Source organism: Hemibagrus wyckioides, linkage group LG06 (genome assembly GCF_019097595.1).
Source record: "Hemibagrus wyckioides isolate EC202008001 linkage group LG06, SWU_Hwy_1.0, whole genome shotgun sequence".
NCBI lineage: Eukaryota > Metazoa > Chordata > Actinopteri > Siluriformes > Bagridae > Hemibagrus > Hemibagrus wyckioides.
Window position 1 is genome coordinate 43,889,060 of NC_080715.1, and position 18,821 is coordinate 43,907,880.

At 44.2% G+C, this 18,821-nt stretch overlaps 4 protein-coding genes across 7 annotated transcripts in view; 1 reads left to right on the forward strand and 3 right to left on the reverse strand.

Annotated features, from left to right (window-relative positions):
* Positions 1-104: 104 nt before the first annotated feature.
* zc3h14 (zinc finger CCCH-type containing 14) lies at positions 105-6,085 on the reverse strand. The gene is made up of 17 exons (XM_058391747.1): positions 5,900-6,085; positions 4,756-4,798; positions 4,562-4,676; positions 4,327-4,367; positions 4,031-4,190; positions 3,611-3,902; positions 3,265-3,422; positions 2,415-2,515; positions 2,114-2,251; positions 1,930-1,998; positions 1,599-1,758; positions 1,333-1,508; positions 1,091-1,247; positions 868-1,004; positions 654-730; positions 379-485; positions 105-294 (listed from the first exon to the last, which is right to left on the reverse strand). The coding sequence occupies exons 1-17, from the start codon at positions 5,933-5,935 to the stop codon at positions 291-293; spliced, it is 1,971 nt and encodes a 656-aa protein (XP_058247730.1). The 5' UTR covers positions 5,936-6,085; the 3' UTR covers positions 105-290.
* Positions 6,086-6,156: 71 nt separating this feature from the next.
* On the forward strand, positions 6,157-11,566 carry rmdn3 (regulator of microtubule dynamics 3). Its single transcript, XM_058391749.1, has 13 exons — positions 6,157-6,857; positions 6,966-7,113; positions 7,294-7,425; positions 7,555-7,640; positions 8,235-8,455; positions 8,559-8,661; positions 8,777-8,837; positions 9,416-9,491; positions 9,639-9,716; positions 9,880-9,978; positions 10,065-10,118; positions 10,898-10,978; positions 11,065-11,566. Exons 1-13 carry the CDS (start codon positions 6,656-6,658, stop codon positions 11,131-11,133), a joined length of 1,410 nt encoding a protein of 469 aa, XP_058247732.1. The 5' UTR covers positions 6,157-6,655; the 3' UTR covers positions 11,134-11,566.
* Positions 11,567-11,781: 215 nt separating this feature from the next.
* rad51 (RAD51 recombinase) lies at positions 11,782-14,523 on the reverse strand. 2 transcript variants are annotated; one of them, XM_058391751.1, is made up of 9 exons: positions 14,455-14,523; positions 13,636-13,731; positions 13,390-13,527; positions 13,151-13,268; positions 12,892-13,078; positions 12,700-12,813; positions 12,486-12,615; positions 12,289-12,410; positions 11,782-12,205 (listed from the first exon to the last, which is right to left on the reverse strand). In XM_058391751.1, the coding sequence occupies exons 2-9, from the start codon at positions 13,720-13,722 to the stop codon at positions 12,082-12,084; spliced, it is 1,020 nt and encodes a 339-aa protein (XP_058247734.1). In that variant the 5' UTR covers positions 13,723-13,731; positions 14,455-14,523; the 3' UTR covers positions 11,782-12,081. The 2 variants fall into 2 exon arrangements, with proteins under 2 accessions (XP_058247734.1, XP_058247735.1); XM_058391752.1 differs by lacking the exon at positions 14,455-14,523 and having other exon boundaries at positions 13,636-13,750.
* A 2,924-nt stretch (positions 14,524-17,447) lies between these two features.
* The window catches only part of adgrg11 (adhesion G protein-coupled receptor G11), a 35,492-nt gene continuing 34,118 nt past the window's right edge, over positions 17,448-18,821 (reverse strand). For all 3 annotated transcript variants that reach the window (XM_058391746.1, XM_058391745.1, XM_058391744.1), the window contains one exon: positions 17,448-18,124. In XM_058391746.1, coding sequence (XP_058247729.1) covers positions 18,000-18,124 — 125 coding nt within the window. In that variant the 3' untranslated portion in view covers positions 17,448-17,999. The remainder of the gene's footprint in view (positions 18,125-18,821) is intronic.

Here is an 18,821-nt window from a genome sequence, read left to right on the forward strand (position 1 = left end):
AACAGATGAGTGTGTTCTCTAAACATGGAGACACACACACACACACACACACACACACACACACACACAACTGATATTCAAGTAAAAAGACGATGAAGAGGCAGTGACGGAGAATTGAGACTTTGATGAAAGTCAGCTTTAATGCAGTAACCAGAACATCTACAAAAAATGCTGTTCATTTTTTCTCAAACATTCAAAAATAGAATCAAAAACACAAATTAAAAAAAGGATCCTGAGGTTCAGTGGTGTTCAGGCTCAACACGGAGGAGGGGCGGAGCCAAGCTGTCTCTTCAGCTATCAGGAAAAAACAAAAACACACTCAGGAACAGCATGGGAGACACCAGAAGAAGAAAAACGAGTGTGTGTGTGTGTCTTTACCTGGCCTGTGCTTTAGTCCACTTTAGGGCATGTCGAGGCGGTACTGAGGTCACTGGATGGTAATAGGTGCATCCTGCACGTTTACAGTGCTCTGCAAAGCGACATGGCTAACACACACACACACACACACACACTAATTCGTTAAATGAACTGACATTCATACACAAATATGTTTAATGAACACACAGTAACACACACACACACACACAATATCAGTGTTACACGATACACAAACCCTCATTTCACTCTCACACACACACAGATCAACAACTTACTTTAGGGTGGTAGAAGGTACAGTCTGTTCTCTTACACTCGGGGAAGAAACGACACACACTGCTGGTCTGTGGAGGAGCTACACACACACACACACACACACACACAGAACGTCAAAATAAATCCCAATACAAACAGATACATGTGATACAAAACTGCTACACATCTAAGAGTCATGTAAGATTAGCTTGGGGAGTAACACACACACACACACACCTGGTTCAGGAGGCTGCAGCAGGGCTCTGTGGCTGACGTGTGTGTATGGACAGTTGGGTTTGGAACACTTGCCGTCGTATTTACAGTTTGGATGGATGAACAGACACTTCTGTCCATAAGTACAGCTTGGAAACATCCTACACACACACACACAGGGTATTAAACACAGCTTACAGGAAATACTGTGTGGTGTGTGTGTGTGTGTGTGTGTGTGTGTACACACCTGCACTGTGTTGTTGGATGATGATACACACACATGTCTCCACTTTTACACGCCGGCCAGAACTTGCAGCGCTCTAGAACCTTCGGTCTCTTCACCTTCACCGGTTCATCATCCATCTGTTCTTCTCCCTCTTCCTCCATCATAATCACCCCTTCATCTGAGAGAGAGAGAGGACAAAAAATGTACACTCACACAATGACATCAGCCATTTTTTGTTTTAGTGTGTGTGTGTGTGTCCTCACCATCATACGCGAGGTCAGAGGTCATGCTGAGGTGCACAGGTTTTGTCCTGTGCTCAGCTGAGGGGTCGAAGGTCATAGTGTTGGGCGTGTCCATGTCGTGTTCAGTGAGACTGGCGAGAGGACTCGGCACGCCGTCTAACGTCACGATGAACTTCGGACTGCACTCAACTTTTTCTCTGAAGGACACGCAGAATATCATCTTCATCGTCATCATCATCATCATCATCAGTTCCGTAGGTAATATGTTGAACAAATGAAATCTTTACCTGGCCTGCACTGTGCGTGGAGTGGTGGGTGGGGCTTCCTCTTGATTGGCAGCATCCAGCCTGCTCCTGACTGGTGGATTCTGTTCCAGCTCTGGTTTTCTCATGATGAAGGAGCGAGTGTCCAGAGCCTTGAGTCTCGCCGTCTCCAACAGCTCCAGCTCTGAACACCAACCGCAAGCAGGAAACAGGATGTGATGTCATGATACAAATAAAATATGATGTATGTGCTGCATTATTAATGTCACACCTTTATCATACTGCTTGCTGGGAGATGTGTAAACAATGATCTTTCTTTCCTTTACCAGTGTGTGTGTGTGTGTGTATGAATTACCAAGCTGCTGATCTCTCTCATTGTCTGTAAGATCCTGCTGTAGTCGTGACGCCAGAGAGCGAGAAGGAACTGGAAAGATGGAGGGAGGGAGAGAGAGAGTAAGAGAGAGAGCGAAGGATGAGAAAGAAAATACCCTCTTCAATCCACTTTAATTGTGCCGTCCCTTTAAGAGGCGGAGTCTCACCGTTTGGGCGGGTGTTTTGTGCTCCCTGTGGGAGGAGCTCATGCAGGTGCTCTTGGACCAATCGGATGGCGGCTCTGTTCATCTCGTCACTCGCCACGCGTGTTCGCGGTGCCACAGGAACCGTTTGTCTCTGAGGGACTGTGCGGTTGCCAAGGCAACCAAACAAAACAAACAAACAGTGAACATTGAAATTAGGAGATCACAAATGAGACTGAGAGCAGTGCTGATGGTGCTGTGTGTGTGTGTGTGTGTGTGTGTGTGTGTGTGTGTGTGTGTGTGTGTGTGTGTGTGTAAAACTCACTGGTATATGCAGCTGTGGTCTTACTGATGGAGTCCTGAGCCTCAGAAATTGCCTTTAGGATTAAATTCTTATTGGCCTGTTTTGCTGGAGGCAGAGAGGGTCTGTAGAGACAAAAACAACGAATTAATTTAAAAAACAAACAACAAACACACTGTGTCTTGTGATAAACCTGAACTCTACTCATGCACACTATATTGCCAAAAGTATTGGGACACCCCTCCAGATCATTGAGTTCAGGTGTTTTTCAGGGGTGGGACTCGGCCCCTTAGTTCCAGTAAAAGGAACTCTTAATGCTTCAGCTTCATACCAAGACATTTTGGACAATTTCATGCTCTTTGTGGGAACAGTTTGGGGATGACCCCTTCCTGTTCCAACATGACTGCACACCAGTGACCAAAGCAAGGTCCATAAAGACATGGATGAGTGAGTTTGGTGTGGAGGAACTTGACTGGCCTGCACAGAGTCCTGACCTCAACCCCATAGAACACCTTTGGGATGAATTAGAGTGGAGACTGTGAGCCAGACCTTCTTGTCCAACATCAGTGCCTGACCTCACAAATGGGCTTCTACAGTAACGGTCAGAAATTCCCATAAACACACTCCTAAACCTTGTGGAAAGCCTTCCCAGAAGAGTTGAAGCTGTTATAGCTGCAAAGGGCGGGACAACTCCATATTACATTCATGTGCAGGTAAAGGTAGACGTCCCAAAACTTTTGCCAATATAGTGCACATCCTAATAAAACACAATGTAGGAGTAAATTATTTACATTTACCCGAACACACACTATGATGTCTTTTCTAATAATAATAATAATGAAAGTCATTATATTAAGTGACAGTTGAAACAGACTTGCGCTCTGGTTTTGGTGGGAGAGAAACTCGACTCGGCACGCCGTAATCTTCCTCGTCCTCCTCGTCTTCCTCGCTCTCATAAACTCGCTCATGACCTTTCTGAATCCGAACCACAGAGCTCGCCATGGGCGCCTTCCTTTTCCGTGAAAACTCCTCCTGGGGGGGTGGGGAGTCATGTTTATTCTTTTTTAAAAATCTATTTTTAAAGTAAAATTACTCTGATCAAACACAAAAACAAAACAAAAAATGATGGTTGGATTGATTTATTTATCTAATCGCCATAAACAGCGTGAATATTTGATGTAATTATAATATAAAACAGTAAGTTATGTGGAAATCCTCACCTTACTGGGTTCCTCTCTGTAACTCCGCCCGTAATTGGAGCTCGACCGTTCGTGACCTCGCATAACCTCGGGCGACCTGTAGCATTCCTCGGCTCTTCCTGAACCCCGATTGGACGAACGGCTAGATAAGGGGCGTGGCTTCCCAGGGACTGTGACCCTAGTATCGTTGGTGATGAGGTCGTCGTCCTCCAGGTCGGGTTTGATGTCGATGACGGCTTCGGCGGAGTGGTCCAGCAGAGGCTTCACTGTGGAGGTCAGTCTGGAGGAGGAGGAGCGGTCAGAGGACGTCCTCCTGAAACACACACACACACACACACACACACACACACAGTCTGACTTTAATGCTGCGTTATGTATTCCACTTTTTTCCACATCTTTCTATTTTTTGTTATTTTTCTTTTGTTTTCTTCTCTATAATACCTGCCATGGTGTTCATGGGCGGAGCTAGAGACCCGTCCTTCTAACCTATCAGAGCGCGAGCTGGACACAGTGAGAGCCCGTGACTCCTCCCCTTTGCGTTCGTCCCGACCGGACGTGCTGGTGTCAGAGGGGAGGAGTTTAGCACGCAGAGACGCCGGCTCTAAACACAGAACAGAAAATAAAGAGGATTTGAACTAAAGTGATAATGAGTGTGTGTGTGTGTGTGTGTGTGTGTGTGTGTGTGTGTGTGTGTGTGTGTGTGTGTGTGTGTGTGTGTGTGTGTGTGTGTGTCGTACCCACTGCAGCTGATCTGAGCTTCTCCAGCACTCCATGTAACCTGTAACACACAATCACATCTCCTCCATCACCGTCCATCACACACAGGATCATCAGTGATGGAGAAATAATGTTCTGAGGCACAAACACTGTTGTGCAGCTGTGTGTGGTGGTTGTGCAGCTGTGTGTGGTGGTTGTGCAGCTGTGTGTGGTGGTTGTGCAGCTGTGTGTATCTGTGTGTAGTTGTTGTCCTACCACACAGTGAACTTGATGGTGTTGTTGCCCAGAAACAGTGAGAGATCGTCGGCCATTTGCTGAGCGTTCTTCTTGTTGGCCACCATCACCATGATGTAGTCAGGAAGTTCCTCATCTAGGACAAAAACAGGTTTATTCACACACACACACACACACACACACACACACACACACACTGTATATTCAGAACTTACCCACATATGCCCCCAACTCCTGCAGCTTCCCTTTAATGGCCGCCTGAAACACACACACACTTATTATTATTATTATGAATAATAATGAGCGTATAATGAATATTAATGAACATACATTGTTACTGTATGTTCAGAGCACATAAACATAAATAAATCAGTTATATGATGGTAAAGTCTGGTTTCTTTTCCCTCTGATGTTTTTGCTCAGCTGGTTTAGGACTAGGTGACACTGATACACTGATCTTCATGTCTGCATAAAGACAAACAGATCAGAGTGATGTACAGAGCTGAGCAGAATCATCTAAATCCTGGAGTATCTGTTCTGTTCCTCTGGAACAAACACCACTGATATGTGAAGGTCAGTACAGTGTTTAGGTTATAAACATATTGGTCAGTGCTTTACTGACAGGAGGAAGAGAGTGACAGAGTTTAATACACAATTTTAAGAAATACAACTAAAGGATATTGATAGAATCAGAGAGAGAGAGAGAGAGAGAAAGAAAGAAAGAAAGAAAGAAAGAAAGAAAGAAAGAAAGAAAGAAAGAAAGAAAAAGAGTGAGACAGACAGATGATTTGTAGCTGTCAGACACACAGAAGGCTATTACACACACACACACACACACACACACACACATACATACATAAGCGTGTCCTCCTGTTCTAACACACACACACACACACACACACACACACACACACACACAGGAGTGTGTTACTGAACTAAAGAGCTGCTACAAGTGTTGGCGATACGTTTCAAAAGACACACACACAGACACACACACACACAGACACACACACAGACACACACACAGACACACACACAGACACACACACAGACACACACACAGACACACACACAGACACACAGACACACACAGGAGAGTTAGCATGAGTTTCAATGAATTAGCATAATATTATATACAGTACAGAAGTGCACGCCAAATAAACTACCTCACATTTATACACAACAATAAATAATCAGTAGATTGATGATGTGTGTGTTTACAGATATGAAATCTGACGCTAATTAGGTAATGCTAATACACACAAAGCTAAAGACAACACAGCTGACCTAGCTAGCTAGCGAATCTAAGCGAAGCTAAGCGCCCGGGTTTAGCCGCATGTTTAAACATGTTGAATTTACCCGTATTTTCTTGCTGATTTCCGTTCCGATTTCCATCTTTGACCGTCTCAGGTGTGTGTGTCCACCAAATTACCGCATAGATAAATGACCTGGAGTATTTAAAACACTTTCTTTCTGACCAAGTCCTCTGTTGCTGGCTAAGGTTGAGCTATCAATACTGCGCATGCGCACAGACGAAGCAGCGGTTTACTCGCTTCACGACGCACGGCGCATGCGCATGTCTTCAACCGTTCCACTCCAGGACACTGGATGGCGCGAGTCGATCGCTGTTTGTTTACTAGTTTTAAACGACGCTGCGGACACGCTCTCGTTAAGCAGCACGGTGCTTTCCATTTAAAAACGAAAGTGTCTACTGATTTATCGTAATTTTCAGAATTAAGGTTTTTTTTGTTTGTTTATTTGTTAGCAACGGCAGTGTTTCGTATCCGCTGAGGAGTTCGCGAGAGAAGGTGCGCGTGCAGGCACGGTGTCGGCACGAGCTGAGGATGACGGCACGTGAGGAAACGTGAATAAATCGTCGGATTTAAAATTAATTCTCTTTTTGTTCATATTTCGAGACAGATCGCAGAATAACAAATCGCGAACATAGATATTGGTTCGTTGCTAGGATACGGAGCGCTCGCGCCCCGCCGTGTCATCCGCGTGCTGCAGAGGAATCCTGTGTGATTATTATGACTATTATTATGATTCCACCAGAATTCGTGGTTCAGCGTAGATATTAGCTCACATCAGATTCGACTTGATTTAGGACTGAAGATGAGCTCTCTGGGTCGGAACGGGCTGATCGGTCTCGGTGTCGGTGTCACGGTCAGTACCGGATTGATTGCGGTGCTGCTGATTAAAGAGATGTTGCGGAGGCGGCGCGAGCGCCCTTTAGGGGTGTCTCACAGCGGTGCGGGGTTTGCGGTGACCAGTGCGGCTGTGGACGGAAGGATAGACCTGGGACAGGAAGGAGGAGGTGAGGAGTAAGGATGGGTGATGCCATCAGAACAGGACCATACAAGATCACGAGACTGTTATGACTCTGTGTGTGTGTGCGTGTGTGTGTGTGTGTGTGTGTGTGCAGTCCTGAGCGGGTTAACCCCAGAGCAGCACACTGAGCTGAGGAAGACTCTGGATGAGGTGATGATGAGCGTGTCCACTCTGCGTGGTGAAGTAGCCGAGCTGAGGAACGGCCTGAGAGACATCGCCAACACCATCGTCGAGGACGTCAGGTCAGGGTCACCCTGACTGGTCAGGCCACCTGTCAATCAAAATACCTCAACATTCAATTAATTAATGAGGCATCAAGTGAGAGTGTATTGAGAGGGTGTGTTTTAGTGCTAGTGTGCACTAATAGATTAGGGTACATTATGGAGTGGACTAGTGTGATAGTGTGCACTGTGTCTCTGCAGGAAGGGAGTGGAGGAAGGTCAGAGGTCACGGCGGCGACGTCACTTCATGTCGAGGGAGCGTTCGGACTCCATGAGCTCCAGCTCCATCTATTTCACTGCCAGTAACGGGATGAGCAGTCGGAGCGAGGGCGGGTATGTGACATGGCCCCGCCCCCCGTGGTGTTCAATATGAAGAATGTGGCAGAAATAGTGTTATTTAGCTAGCTAGCGCTAATTAGTAATTAACTAGCTTCTGTGTGTGTGTGTGTGTTACACTCATAGATACACAACAGCTTATTCGACTGCAGAGTCTGACTACACAGACCGAGAGACTGATCGAGACGAGGACCGGGATGAGGATGATGAAGGTGACACACACTCAGCATTCTGTCTATAGTACACTACCAGTCCCGGGGACGGTTCAGTGTGATGGTGTTCAGTATTTCATGACAGTATGTTAGAGTGACATTAGAGTAGCTTTAGAATGTGAACGTTAGAGTAACGTCTTCAGTGTACGGTTGTGAGTAAGTGAAATGCCTAAGTAATGATGACAAATTATGGGGAAAGTGTTGAATAATATTAGTTGTGCTGGAGTCAGGTTAGAATGAACAGTTAGGGCGGGGTTAGAGAGCAGCTAATGTTAGAGGAATGTTAGTTAGCGTTGGAGTTAGGATGATGTTAATGTAAAAATAAAGAAATAGCATAAGAGCAACATTAGAACACTGGAGTAATGTTCTAGACTCTGAGTAATGTTTGAGCAACGTTTGAATAATGGTAGAATGTTAACTTTACAGTGACATTCATGAGCAGTAATAATAATAGAATAGTAATAGAGTGGAGTTAGAGTAATGTTACAGTTAGTGCTCCATAGTCAGAGTAATGGTGGGATGTTAGTGTAGAGTTAGAGTGACCTTAACATCTGAGTAATTTTGGAGTAAAGTCAGGATTTAACGTGACTACAGACGAGGAGGAGGAGGAGGAGGAGCGCAGCTGTGCCACAGTTCTGACGCTCCGGCCGGACGAGCCTCAGTCTGAGGAAGACAACGACGTGGACGCTGATGAAGAGGTGGTGGTGATGAGTCCTGAACTCGCTCTGCTGCTGTCTCAGAGTGATCTCCTTCACGCTGGGGATTCTGGGAAAAAAACTGACGGGTTTATCCTGTTAAGGGAGAACAAACCTCTGGTGACTAAATAATAATAATAATAATAATAATAATAATAATAATAATAATAATAATAATTTGTTTAGAGGTTTAATAACAGAACCCTAATGTGTGTGTATTCAGTATAGTGATAATATTGAGTTTCTATGGCGACTGGCTCGAGCCTACAGTGATATGTGTGAGTATGCAGAAGATGAGGAGGAGAGGCGGAGTTACGCAGAGCAAGGTGAACACACACACACACACACACACACACTCCAAACGATGAATTTTCAAAACATTTATATTAATATAAAGATTCATATCTGTGTATTTTATTACTTTTACTATTGATCCTGCAGGTCGTGACGAGGCAGAGTCAGCGCTACAGAGAAACGGACTGAACGCTGATTGTCATAAGTGGTGAGAGACACTCACACACACACTCACTCTGTCTCACACACACACTCACTCTGTCTCACACTCACACACACACTCACTCTGTCTCACACACACACTCACTCTGTCTCACACTCACACACACACTCACTCTGTCTCACACTCACACACACACTCACTCTGTCTCACACACACACTCACTCTCTCACACTCACACACACACTCACTCTGTCTCACACACACACACACTCACTCTCTCACACTCACACACACACTCACTCTGTCTCACACACACACACACTCACTCTCTCACACTCACACTCACACTCACTCTGTCTCACACTCACACACACACTCACTCTGTCTCACACTCACACACACACTCACTCTGTCTCACACACACACTCACTCTGTCTCACACTCACACACACACTCACTCTGTCTCACACACACACTCACTCTGTCTCACACTCACACACACACTCACTCTGTCTCACACTCACACACACACTCACTCTGTCTCACACACACACTCACTCTGTCTCACACTCACACACAGAGGTGAAAGGATGAACAAATTCATGTTTGTGTGTGTTTGGAAGGTTTGCTGTGCTGACCAGTCAGATGTTGCAGTGTGACAGCATGCACAGTAAACTGAAGAGCAGCCACATACTGAAGGTGAGTGTGTGTGAGTGTGTGTGTGTGCGTCAGACAGGACGCAGGGCTCTGTTTAAAGTTTTCATGCTGTTTTTTTTTCCCAGATTCCGTCACCTGTACACAATCAGTAAAGTTGTTTCTAAATAAACCCGTGTGTGTGTGTTTCAGGAACACTTGGACCATGCTTTAGCTCTCAGAGATGACGACCCGCTGTGTTTCTACCTGCTGGGCCGCTGGTGCTATGAGGTGTGTGTTAGATTCTAACAATGGGGTTACTTGAAGTGTGTTTGTGTGGTTAAAAAAACAAACACACTCTAACTGGCTATTCCTTTCATACATCTGGAGGATTAAAGGTGATGGACAGTAGATAGCCGAGCTGATTCATGGCTGTGTGTGTGTGTGTGTGTAGATAAGCAGGTTGTCATGGTTGGAGCAGAAGGCAGCAGCTGCTGTGTATGAAACTCCTCCATCTTCATCTCTACACCACGCTCTGGAGAACTTCCTCAAGGTCTGTCTCTCTCTCTCTCTCACACACACACATAAATGTATCTAGAGAACTGTAATCATGGGAATAACCCCTGTGTGTGTGTGTAGGCAGAAGAGCTGAAGCCAGGATTCTCCAGAGCAGTGAGACTCTACATTGCCAAGGTTAACATTCCTTTCTTGTCTACCAATCACTCTCTCCTTCACTCGTCCCTACTTCCATCTCTTTCTCCCTTCTTTATTTAACATTCTGCGTCTCTCCCGCTTCCGTCCTCCACTCACAGATTTAAGGGGTTTACGGGTCACAAAAGAAATAGGATTTTAAAGAGCGCTAGTCAGTAGTCTGCCCCACACCCCACACACAAACACACCAAGGTCAACATGAAGGTTTATTAAAGCTTGTAAACAGGTAATATTAAATTACAACTTAAATGGGAAGTATGAACTTCAGGAGGGGAAAATTCAAAATAATAAGAGTGTTCTGCCTAGAGAGAGTATTAAAAAAACCCCATAAATGCTTAAAAAAACCAACAAATTAACAAGAACTGGCCAAAACCTGGATGTACATCAAGAATGGCAACCCCACTCCCTACAGCCTTCATAAAAGAATTAAAGAAATAAACCATGTTTAAGATGAACATCAGAATTAACCGTCGAGTCTCTACCCGTGAGAAGCCTCACCTTCAGTCCAGTGTAATCACACACACTGACCCGAGACAGGACATGACCCATAGCTCTGGACCAGACTCTGTCTGTGAGCTTCTTCTCTGCTTATATGGTGCCTAGACATTCAGGTTAGTCAGATACCGGTCAGAGAGAACAAGTGGGAGGAGCCAAAACAAGAGGGAGAACATACCAGAGAACACCATAACACTTTTCAATAGGACCAGTGACAATAAACCACATAACACACACTCATTTTCTTCCCTCTGTGTGGTTTTTAGTGTCACAAGGATTTAGGAAACAAATCAGAGGCGAGGAACTGGGCACACCTGGCACTGACCACACCCACCAACACCAACCAGGTGATGATGCTCATCTTGTTGTTGTTTATTACCACTTATAGCTCAGAAAGTTTACATCACTGAAATAATCGAATTCCCATCCACAGGATGCAAGGCTTTCTGCAATAGAGGCGGAGCTACAGGCTTTGATTGACAGTCCAGCTGTACAACTGTGAAGCTGCTCAGCACTAAACCCCGCCCCCTTCCCCATCAGTACTCCATAACAGATCATTCCGAGCTACAAAACTTACTTTACTCGATGCTTAAACTTCTGACCAAAATAAAAGCCCCTAGAAAGAAACAGTCCTGACATTGCTGACCACTTGGGCAGTTTCCAAAGGAAGTGAAGGTGTGATAACTGACAGCCACACAGAGAAGCTAATTTATTAAAGCTACTGTTCTGAAGGAGTGTGTTTATTTAGCTCTAACTGAATAACAATTTATTCCAAATCTATTTATTTCACTCCTAACTTTATGAACCCATCATACAGTCTGAAGGCAGTGTGTGTGTTTGAGAAGTGTTCTTAACGAAACATTCCAGATGTTTTGTGCTGAAGGAAATAAAATCAAACCATTAATAATAAACAAACCGCTCATTCTCTGTCGTCTCTTCAGTCCATAATGTTTCTTCATTATTATTACTATTATTTACCTTTAAGCCAATCACAACTGAATCTGTCACATATCAAAGACAAATTGCTTATCCGGAGGTGTGGCCCCTGTACCGGTCAGTCCCAGTGACGGAGGGGTGCGTTTCCTTCCCAGTGAAACAGTCATACGAGGTAAAGGTCAAGGCAGTTTCTAATACAAAAAAAACGATGCCATCATGATAAACAATAAAACATTTAATATTAATGTACAGAAAGAACAAGAACACAGAAATCAGGAAAAGACAGATACAAACAGAAAAGAACTGAAATGTAGTATTTTATCCTTTAAATCACCTGAAAAGAAAAAAAAAAAAAGGTAAACGGAAGCACATGTGGGAAACACGCTGCACCAGCAGGTGGCACTGTTCCCACCTCTCTCTCACACCACTCTGAACAGTGTGTGTGCGCGCATGAGTGCATCCGTCACCAGTTATTGTCCGTCTCATACGTGAACACACACCGTGTTTGGAGGTCTCAGTCTTTAGCGTCTCCTACTCCGTCTACGTTGATGGCGAACATGGCCTCCGCCTCAGGTAAGCAGGGAGAGTCGTAAATCTTACAGATCCGTGTTTCACCGCGGCCCTTCCTCAAATACAGCCTGAGGGAGCAGAGTGAGATATAAAAATGAATACAAGGTGCATTCCAGGGACACGCCCACACTGGACTGATGAGGTTTCCTACCTGGTAGTGGAGGCGTGTGCTATGATATTTCCTCCTATTGGCTTTTTAGGATCTGCAGAGAACATGGCTGCTCCGTCCACCTGTGCTACGACCTGATTGGTGATGACAACAGCAACGCCAAACTGCAACAACAAAACAGCTCAATAAATATCCAGAGAATTTAAAATGATAAATAAAAACATTAGTTTTACATTCACCTCATCAGCTAGACGCAGCAGCATGCGGAGGAAACGACCCAAATGACACTGACGGGCTGAGAGCTCGCCTCTTCCCGAATAATCTGTCCTGTAGAGCGCAGTGGCACTGTCCACTATCAACAGAGCATACCTGAGAGAGAATTAAAGATTTCAATACTGGTAAAAATTAGGAGATGGCTACTGCTTCTGAATGTGTGTTAAGTGTGTGTGTTACCTGGACTCTGCCATCATAGCTGAAGCCTGATAGAGCAGCTGTGTCTGATGATCTGTGTTGAAAGCTCGAGCGTAAGCTACGTTATCCAAAACATCACTGCCAACAAGTCCATACCTGAAACAAACACACACACATGAGATTCAGAGCTGCTTCTTGTAAACAGAGCAGGTGTGTGTTTGTGTGTGAGCTGACCTCTCTGCCACAGCGAGCAGTCTCTCAGGTCTGAAGGTGCCCTCAGTGTCAATGTACATGGCCTTCCCTTCTCCTCCGCCCTGATCGATGGGAAGCTGACACGTGACCGCCAGCGTGTGACACAGCTGAGTCTTTCCTGTACGGAACTCGCCGAACATCTCCGTAATGGAGCCCGTCTCGATACCGCCTACACACACACAGGGTCAGTTTGGACCTGTTTATGTACATACATGTGTGTGTGTGTGTGTTCTCTCCTCACCCTGCAGCAGTTTGTCGAGCTCTTTAGAGCCGGTGGAGATCTGGATGATCTCGGCTCTGCGCTGGTGGAACTCTGTCGCTGTGGTGAACCCCATCGGGACCAGTTTAGCGGCCTCGCCCTGTAACAGAGCACCAGTCAGAGGATGAGAGAGGCGTCTCATTTTGGGGAAAAGGAGTGATAAAGGAGAAAGAGCGATTCCTAGAGAAAGGGGGGTGTGTTTATTTATTTTCGCTCCTCACCAGGATTTTGTCAGCTTTGGCCTCACTGATGCCCTTAATGTTCAGCAGCTCTTTCTTAGGAGCGTACGCTACGGCCTCGATGGTGTGGAACCCTGCGTCCTCCAGCTTCTTCAGATCGCTCGCACTGATACCACACTGCTGTACATCACACACACACACACACACACACACACACTCAGTTCATAACAACAACATGATTTCCTTGTGTTTTAACCATGATGGAGCGTCTACACCATGTCCTCGTACCTCCAGGCGGTTCAGTGGCTGTGGGCCGAAGCTCTCGTCCTCTTCCACGCTGGCCTCCACCTCCACTCGACTCGCACTCATCGCCATCTTCACCAGCTGCTCCACACACACACACACACACACACACACACACTTTACACCAACTCACAACACTCTCTCTCTCTCTCTCTGTGTTTGTAAATAAAAAAATACATAAACAACAATTGTTTTATATTTATTTTATATTACACCCACAACAGAGGAAAAGAACTCTGAAAGCTGAAAATCTTCAACAGGAAGTGTGATCACAGAGATTTAAAGCCATATTTATTTTTGACTGAATGTTAATTAAAGCAAAGTTAAACAAAATGGCAGCCAGAACGGTGGGCCGTGTCCCAAATAGCTCAGCGCTCCACAAACGTAGCCTAGGGCGCGCGTGCCATTGTTTTTGCACCCTATGTAGTGCACTCGTGTAGGAAACACGGAGGTTTTTGACATCCGGATCGTGTTTATGGAACTCCACAGCTTATAATCACTTTTATTCAACATTAGCGGGTTATATCATACTACTAACACTATTAATTAATCGTTTATCAATTAATCGTTTACACGATGCAAAATCGTTGCTAAAAGCGAACAAAACAGCGGCTGTTATACTGAACTAAACACCTCGCGGCATAAAGAGTGGCTTTTTATTTATCAGCTGACCGTTAGACAGCGACCTAAAAGATTCATACGCGTTAATTTCACTCGGACACGTTAGACAACACAAAGGAAAAAAGCCATTAAAGATAATAATGATCAATAATGACCAAGACAGGACAGCTGAACGAGTCCTACCTGAACCAAAACAAGCCGAACTCAGTATGAACTTTCCCGCTCGACGGAAGACGTCCGCATATGTGCGCCGTGACGTCATGACGCAAACACGTACCGCACGGAAAACCCACCCCCACCCCTCCCTCCCCTCTCCTCCCCTCCCCTCCCGCGCTAGCTAAAAGCTAAACATTTTCTCTTCATTACACAATAAAATATAGACGAGAGGATTTAAGAAAACCGCACGCTTTGTATCAGTAACGTTGATACTATAACACTATGTCAAAGTAAATGACAATTTAATTATATGTTGTCTTCGCTATTACACTTACCTACATACACTATATTGCCAAAAGTATTCTCTCACCCATCCAAATAATCAGAATCAGGTGTTCCAATCACTTCCATGGCCACAGGTGTATAAAATCAAGCACCTAGGCATGCAGACTGTTTTTACAAACATTTGTGAAAGAATGGGTCGCTCTCAGGAGCTCAGTGAATTCCAGCGTGGAACTGTGATAGGATGCCACCTGTGCAACAAATCCAGTCGTGAAATTTCCTCGCTCCTAAATATTCCACAGTCAACTGTCAGCTGTATTATAAGAACATGGAAGTGTTTGGGAACGACAGCAACTCAGCCACGAAGTGGTAGGCCACGTAAACTGACGGAGCGGGGTCAGCGGATGCTGAGGCGCATAGTGCGAAGAGGTCACCAACTTTCTGCAGAGTCAATCGCTACAGACCTCCAAACTTCATGTGGCCTTCAGATTAGCTCAAGAACAGTGCGCAGAGAGCTTCATGGAATGGGTTTCCATGGCCGAGCAGCTGCATCCAAGCCATACATCACCAAGTGCAATGCAAAGCGTCGGATGCAGTGGTGTAAAGCACGCCGCCACTGGACTCTAGAGCAGTGGAGACGCGTTCTCTGGAGTGACCAATCGCACTTCTCCATCTGGCAATCTGATGGACGAGTCTGGGTTTGGCGGTTGCCAGGAGAACGGTACTTGTCTGACTGCATTGTGCCAAGTGTAAAGTTTGGTGGAGGGGTGATTATGGTGTGGGGTTGTTTTTCAGGAGCTGGGCTTGGCCCCTTAGTTCCAGTGAAAGGAACTCTGAATGCTTCAGCATACCAAGACATTTTGGACAATTCCATGCTCCCAACTTTGTGGGAACAGTTTGGAGCTGGCCCCTTCCTCTTCCAACATGACTGTGCATCAGTGACCAAAACAAGGTCCATAAAGACATGGATGAGTGAGTTTGGTGTGGATGAACTTGACTGGCCTGCACAGTGTCCTGACCTCAACCCGATAGAACACCTTTGGGATGAATTAGAGCGGAGACTGAGAGCCAGGCCTTCTCGTCCAACATCAGTGTGTGACCTCACAAATGCGCTCCTGGAAGAATGGTCAAAAATTCCCATAAACACACTCCTAAACCTTGTGGACAGCCTTCCCAGAAGAGTTGAAGCTGTTATAGCTGCAAAGGGTGGACCGACGTCATATTGAACCCTATGGATTAGGAATGGGATGTCACTTAAGTTCATATGCGAGTCAAGGCAGGTGAGCGAATACTTTTGGCAATATAGTGTATCTCTCCGTATTTAAATACACCAAGTGGCCAAAACTACACTATATTGCCAAAAGTATTGGAACCATTCATGCTCTTTGTGGGAACAGTTTGGGGATGACCCCTTCCTGTTCCAACATGACTGCACACCAGTGACCAAAGCAAGGTCCATAAAGACATGGATGAGTGAGTTTGGTGTGGATGAACTTGACTGTCCTGCACAGAGTCCTGACCTCAACCCCATAGAACACCTTTGGGATGAATTAGAGTGGAGACTGTGAGCCAGACCTTCTCATCCAACATCAGTGCCTGACCTCACAAATGTGCTTCTAGAGGAATGGTCAAATATTCCCATAAACACACTCCTAAACCTTGTGGAAAGCCTTCCCAGAAGAGTTGAAGCTGTTATAGCTGCAAAGGGCGGGACAACTCCATATTACATTCATGTGCAGGTAAAGGTAGACGTCCCAAAACTTTTGGCAATATAGTGTATGTGCACCCCTGTCCTTTACACTCCTAGGTGGTTCTTACAACAAAGTCTGAAGGGCGCAACTGTATAGAATGTCTCTGTGTGCTGTAACATGACAATTTTGTGAAGAACTAAGAGGCCCAAACACGTCCAGCATGACAATGCCCCCGTGCACAATGCATCTATATGAAGACATGGTGTAGAGGTTGGATTATTAAGGAACCTGTCCTGTAGAGAACCCTGACTCACTGATGCTCTTGTTGCTGAATGAACATTTAGTTCAACCTTCACAAAACAAGCAAAGTATATATATGATGGTCAGGGTGCACATACTTTAGATCATATGGTGAAAGTTATTCCTAAAACTGAATGATCTTTTTCCTTAAACTATCATTGTGTTGAATTATCCATTGTTTTCTGTAATTTCATTGATTACTGATATTATCTGTATTGATTTTTAATGAATTTTTTTAATGATCTGTTTCTCCTTGCTGGTTTTAGTGTTCAATTTTTTATTCCTCAAAATCATTGTTTCTTTCTCATTACACCGATCAGTCATAACATCGTGAGCAGTGTCAGGTGAAGTGAATAAGACTGAGTATCTCCTCATCATGGCCCCTGTTAGTGGGTGGGATATATTAGGCAGCAAGTCAACATTTTGTCCTCAAAGTTGATGTTAGAAGCAGGAAAAATGGACAAGTGTAAGGATTTGAGCGAGTTTGACCAGAAGGACCAAATTGTGATGGCTTGACCACTGGATCAGAACATCTCCAAAACTGCAGCTCTTGTGGGGTGTTCCCAGTCTGCAGTGGTCAGTATCTATCAAAAGTGGTCCAAGGAAGGAACAGTGGTGAACCGGTGTCAGGGTCATGGGTGGTCAAGGCTCAGTGATTGGGAGCGATCCAACAGACGAGCTACTGTTGCTCAAATTGCTGAAGAAGTTAATGCTGGTTCTGATAGAAAGGGGTCAGAATACACAGTGTGATATATGTGAATTTATTTCAATGAGCACATGTTCATGTCAATTTATTCTGACAGAAGAATCCAAAGTAATGGAATGATTGAGCATTTTTATGCAGTCAGGAAATACAAAGTAAAAGTTGGTAACATCATTAAACCCACAGTACATACAGTAGCTAGAAAATCACCAGTTGTGGAACAAACCAGAGAAAAATGAAAAAAAGCCACTTTTTGTCTTATTTACAAATTATCATTTTTCATCCAAACTTCCTTGTAAGCTCATATACACTCTATAGACACAAGCTAAAAATAAAACTAGAATGGAGTAACATCATATAAAAAATAAAGTTCTATGTTTATTATTTATCAATTAAAATTGAATTTAAGAGAGAGAGATAGTGATAGAAAGAGAGAGAGAGAGAGAGAGAGAGAGAGGAAACTATACCAGTGAACATATTAAACCTACACTTAACTAAATTGCAGTAATATGCTGAAGTAAGGAGTATTTTGAATAAATGTATGTCACACTTATTCAAATTCAAAGCGGTTTTAATCACGCCCACTGATCGTGGATTTAGAACATTTTTGGTTTCTTGTATGGGTTTTCCACCACCGTGGTTGAGCTGCTTTCCTCTGCCAGTGTTTCAGCTTCACCAACCAGCCTACTGGACTTGTAATAATAAATGAACAGGAAGAAACCTGAGGAGAGAAACAACTGAATCAGCTGATTGCTGACATACATGTGTGAACAAGAAATCCTGGAATTTTGAAGACGTTAAGAACTCATAACCTTCATGAAGGTAATATACTGTAACTATAGAAGATCAGAACCTTCATGAAGGTAATATACTGTAACTATAGAGGATCAGAACCTTCATGAAGGTAATATACTGTAACTATAGAAGATCAGAACCTTCATGAAGGTAATATACTATAACTATAGAAGATCAGAACCTTCATGAAGGTAATATACTATAACTATAGAAGATCAGAACCTTCATGAAGGTAATATACTATAACTATAGAAGATCAGAACCTTCATGAAGGTAATAAACTGTAACTATAGATCAGAACCTTCATGAAGGTAATATACTGTAACTATAGAAGATCAGAACCTTCATGAAGGTAATATACTGTAACTATAGAAGATCAGAACCTTCATGAACATAATAAACTGTAACTATAGAAGATCAGAACCTTCATGAAGGTAATAAACTGTAACTATAGAAGATCAGAACCTTCATGAAGGTAATATACTGTAACTATAGAAGATCAGAACCTTCATGAACATAATAAACTGTAACTATAGAAGATCAGAACCTTCATGAAGGTAATATACTGTAACTATAGAAGATCAGAACCTTCATGAATGCAATGTACTGTAACTATAGAAGAT